Below are 5,456 nucleotides of genomic sequence, written 5' to 3'. Positions count from 1 at the left end.
GAAAACATTTCTTAATTGTTTATATGACAATTCAGAAAAACTAACTAATTTTCTTGTCACAATACTTAAAGATTAGCCTTCAAATGATCAAGCCTTGGTGGCCTCACTAGTTCCTGTTAAAATCTGAGCTCTATATAGAGGGGTTGTAACTTGTTCATGCAAAGCCCTTCAGGAGTACTCTAACTTTGTGTTCTTTAAAATCTCGTCTTTGCTACAGCCTTATAAAAATTCTATCTCCTGCATATTTAGATTCACTCATGAAGCATCATGTTTGCTAAATTACTCGTTCCTGGTGTATTTGCAAATCTGGCAAGGGTATTTCGGATCTATTCCTTATTGTATCTTACTATTACAGCATTTACGGATTATTATTTTGTGGAAGTTTGCTAACTGAAGGCCAATCTGTTGTAAAGAATGATATTTTTCTAATCTTTTGGTTGCCAGATTTTACTTCCTCTGCTGTTGCTTAGAGCACATTGTTCTATTCGTACCTATTTGATTTTGGGTCGTTGCCTTATTTTTGTGTGCTCCTCGTAGACTGCAAGCTGCATCCTCCAATCATAGAGAGTGCCAAGTGTTGCTTCTTACGGATGAAGAAATAAAAGGGGAAAAAAAAACTACCGCCTTAAAATGCTTTTGCTTCCTGCTCAAACACATTTTAATAGAGTTTTGCATAAGAATGCAAAGGATGAGCTCTTAATACATCCCTCTCCATGACTCTAGCATTTTTAAGATTTCACACTATTTTTTCTTGAGAATGCAGTGGTTATTTGCCACCACTCTGTAATGACCTAGGACTCACCTAAGCTATATAGAAGATATTATTTAGATTTCTTGATCTTATATAAATATTCAAAATCTACTTAGTGCATAGCCAATGTGTGACTAAACAAACGCTCGCATGGGTTCTCACATACTCTTCCTTTTTAAATCATGATGTTCTTGTCAGGCTAAGAATTCAAATCCATTCAAATCTAATCACAAGCACTACAATCAGCCTATGGCCAACGCTAATAGGCTTGTGCATCAGTGTTCTCAAGTCTATGTAAGTCATGAGTTGGGTACACTCTGATACAATTTGTAACGACCTAAAATCTCAATCAAAAAGGCCATCCGAAAGGCATTATTTAGGTTCTTTAGCCTTATATAAGTACTCAAGATGTATCCAGTGCCAATGTGGAACTAAATACACGCCCGGGTCCTCGCACATTCAGATTTCAACCTGCGACTTCTAAATCGAAGAGGAACGTACCGACCAACTGAGCTAACGGTAGCCAGTAGATTTTATACATTTTTGTGCAATCAAATCAGAGGTAAATCAAATTTCTAGATGTTCTATATGAAAAAGGAAAGACTAGAAAGAAGACCTAAAAATGTGGTTTGATTAGAACTTTGGCAATCACGATTCCATTTTATCCGAAAGTCTCTACTAACCTCATGAGTACAAGAGCTTCTAACTGTAAATTTCTTGCTTCAATTAGCTGTCATATCCAAACAGGACATGTAAATGTGAAACACGAGATAGTTCTTATCCCTCACTTATTTTTTATGAGCCTTTTTTTCTTTTTTGCTAGGAAAGGCAGAGCCTTTCTAATATTATTAAGAAGGTCTGATACAAAATTGAGCTAACATCAATTCTACAATGGTCGTGATTGAAAAAATTAGATGCTGATTACCTTAGATAACGAGGTAAAGGACTCTTTAGAGAGCCAATCAGCTGACCGATTGGCCTTTCTGCTATCATGTTTAACCTATATTGGACTCACTTCCCATGTTCCTGTGCCATATTAGTTGCTTGTTAAGATAAAGCTCAAGTTCAGAGAAACAGAACCAACCTTGTTAGCCATTATACTGACTATGAACCTATGCAACTATTCAAGCATAAAAAGAGGCTGATCTTTCGTTTAATCCTAAAGAGAGTAAAATAGATAAAAACCTTTCTTATACTGTTTGCTCTTTTTGTTTTACACACATGTTTCAAGTCAATCATTTATCCCATGTAAAGATTTGTGTGTGTGTGTGTGTGTGTGTGTGTGTGTGTGGTGACAGTGTGTGTGGGGGAGCAAAAGACACCAAGTAGGAACATCATCTAGTAAACAAGCAAATAATTAATTTCAAAGCTAACAAATATTGGATACTTATTAGAATGATATATAAAATGTTACAAGACAACGTATCAAATCGAAAATCCTTCCCCAGTTTTACATACATAATAAGAACTATATACTATACGAATCCGAAACTTCAGGCAACAAAAGATATCCTCCGAATCGCGAGAGAATATAAGGTAATATAGCTATAATCTTGTACAATGCCAACCAGAATCTTGTACAAGTTGAACGAGGAGGTGAGAAGCCCACCACCACATTGCCATCTTCTCAGGCTCGCTCACCCTGTAATAAGCCTTCTAACAGGCAAGGCGAATAAATAAAAAAACCAAGCAGGTGTTCATGAGGCAAGCTGAAAATTTCTTCTGATCCACCACTGTTCAAGTGGTAACAAAGAATCTTCTTAGCTTGCACTTGAAAGAAAACAGCATCAACGTCCGGGTGAAATCCCAAGATATTAAGATAGCTAACAAGTCGAGAGGATCGAGGTAGATACTCAACGTTATGCCTCTCCAGCATGGTTTTGATATGAATGCAATGCTTCAAGAACCATTCATGCGTGCTATGATCTTTGAGAATCCAAACTTTTATAATATCATCCTCATCTTCTAGTGCATAATGCAAATTACCCTCAGAGTACCCAATGGACTCTTGCTTAAGAGTCTCTAGAGGAAGACAAATCCACCGAGTGCGAATGCTTTCAATTCTTGCTGATCTTGGCAGCTTGATTCTACGACAAACATTCCCTCCCTCAAGATCGACTCCAAGAATAATTGCACCGTTGGGATCTAGAACATGTAAAATTCCATCAAAGACCACGCCATGCTGGATCCAGTAGTGGTTGCAGGGAATGTTATTGAGGGGAGGAATCGGTCTCTTGACCCACTCGCCTGTCTTGGATGAGAAGATCTCAAAACCATCTTTTAAAGTGTAATCTAGATCATTTCGAAGGATGTAGTAGTGGCGGGAGAGACGGGGATCGAAAGCCAAGGCTAGAGGCTGTGGTCCTCTACTTGATGAAGGGATGGCAGCCCATTCCCTAGTGGCGGGGTTGCAAACATGGTAGTAGTAGCAGGGATTCAAATACATGGCTTTCGGGGATTCGATATCCCACGAGCATCTGAGAAGCAGGCCATTGCAGCAATGAGTGATCTTTCGAGCTTTATGGGAAGGCAAGAAATCCAGAGCAGTGTCCATGGTATTTTCATCCGCTGAAGATAGGCTGATGTAGAAGGTCTGCACTTCTGATCTGTTAAACTTGTAATGCTCGGCCTCATGCAAGAAGATACCAGACGTGGTGGGTGGCAGCTTGGTCCGGTAGTAGGAATCGGAGGTGAGGGCAAGCCATGATTTCGAGATGCACTTGAAGCGAAGGATCGATTTGGCCGGCAACCGAGATAGGATCTCGACGAGGAGATCATTGGGCAATTTGGCTGCAACGCGACCCTCACTGCGACAGTCCATCTTCGGCGCTGGAGGGGAAATTGTTTAGCTTAAGACAGATACTAGAAAAAGAGTAGATATGCGACAGTTTTTTGGTAGGTTACAGTCTGGTTGGCAGACCAGGAGATGCATGGGTTGGAAGCTTACTGATCATTGAATAAGCTCACTTCAATAGCTATGTGCTATAGAGATGCATGCTTGAGAGGAACAATGTTTCACAGAAGATGTGCTAAAATATAATCTAGTTCTTGGTCCTTCAGTCTGCACACTGATTTATGATGGTTGTAATTCGAAACAATGGGACCAACTGATTTGTCCAGAACTGATTTATGGGCGCTGTAGTTCAAAAACATGGGGTGGTTTTTGGATTGCTTAATGAACAAGGATGTCTTGTCTGGGTGTGGGTGACTCGAACTTTGGCTAGAAATCAACTTGAGCATGCCATGTCATGCATGCTCGATCGAACTTTAGTAGTGCGTTTTCTTGATTACATATGCTGGATGCAGGTTTTTTTATATGGTTCGGTTGGATTTATGTGTTCTTGTGATGCGAGGCGCTGATGGTTTAGTCGCTATAAAGATTGGCCATCTAATTAAGGACCTGGCTTTGGTGGTTAGTGTCTATTAAAACACTAGCTCTGTTAGATGTGGATTTCACACTTCTATAGCCAATCAAATTGTATGTCAATTAAACTTCTAGATGTGCTATCTGAAAGAGCAAAGGCTGGAAAGCTGTTCTAAAAATCAGGTCGGATTAAAGCCGGGTAGTCATGATGCCCTTGTATTCGAAGCCTCTAATAACCTTGTGGGTATGAGAGCTTTTAATTAATTGGAATTTCTTGATTCAATTAGCGTTACCATATCCAAATAGGACATCATGATGTGAAACATATATGCAGTATAACCTGAACTAGACTGCTCATGAAGTCCGCTGTATTGTGATTGCTGGTTAGGATAAAGAGATCAAGTTTATAGAAACACAGCCAATTTTATTTTCTGCCTCATAGACCATGAGCATTCTTATGTCACCAAAGAGAGGCTGGTCTTTCATCTAATACCAAGAGAATAAAATACACAAAAATCTTTCTGTAAGCATATTTTGAATTAATCACCTATCCCACGTAGAGTTCTCAGTTTAGGAGAAAAAAAATGAAAAAGAAGAAGACACCAAATAGAAAGATCATCTAGCAGAAGACACCAAATAGAAAGATCATCTAGTAAACAAGCATACAATTAAATTCAAAGCTAACCAAAAGAATATTATATAAGACATCGAAAAAATGTCCTTCCCAAATTTTTTGAATACATAATAAGAAATATGCTACATGAATCCTAAACTTCAAGACACAATGGAAACCCTTGGAATTAATCACATGTGAACATAAGATAACATAGTTATAATCATAAGCCTTTTAACAGGCATGGCAAATAAACAAAAGATCCACTCATGTGTTCATGAGGCAAGCTGCAAATTTCTTCTGATCTATAATCATTAAGTGGTTCCAAAACAATCTTCTTGACATGCACTGGAGAGAAAATTACATCCATATAAGGATGAAGTGCCAAGATGCATGTCTGCATGACTAACATAACAAAAAGAACAAGGTACATACTGAATGCAATGTCTCTCCTTCATGGCTTCGATTTAAATGGCATTCTTCAAGAACCATTCGTCGTGTCCATCATAGTCCATCAAAATCCAAACTTGATGGCATCCTCGTCGATCATCGAGTATGACAATTAACCCACAGAGTTCCCAATGCACTCTGCCAGTGAAATCTCTGAAGGAGGAAAATCTTGCATATCATATTGATCCTGGACAAATATTGAAAGGATAAATATCAGTATTCTTGACCCAATTGCCTGTCAAAATGTTGTGTAGACGCCCAGATGCTGTACTTGGTGG

The 5,456-nt window shown here is 38.8% G+C and overlaps 1 protein-coding gene across 1 annotated transcript; it reads right to left on the bottom strand.

Moving 5' to 3' along the window:
* Positions 1-2,071: 2,071 nt before the first annotated feature.
* LOC103699199 (F-box protein At5g49610-like) lies at positions 2,072-4,035 on the bottom strand. Its single transcript, XM_039124624.1, has one exon. It carries the CDS (start codon positions 3,570-3,572, stop codon positions 2,379-2,381), a length of 1,194 nt encoding a protein of 397 aa, XP_038980552.1. The 5' UTR covers positions 3,573-4,035; the 3' UTR covers positions 2,072-2,378.
* Between the last annotated feature and the right edge of the window lie 1,421 nt (positions 4,036-5,456).

The sequence above is a fragment of the Phoenix dactylifera genome, chromosome 3, assembly GCF_009389715.1.
Source record: "Phoenix dactylifera cultivar Barhee BC4 chromosome 3, palm_55x_up_171113_PBpolish2nd_filt_p, whole genome shotgun sequence".
Taxonomy (NCBI): Eukaryota; Viridiplantae; Streptophyta; class Magnoliopsida; order Arecales; family Arecaceae; genus Phoenix; species Phoenix dactylifera.
Note: the sequence above shows the minus strand (reverse complement) of the source record. Positions and strands in the feature narration are given on the sequence as shown.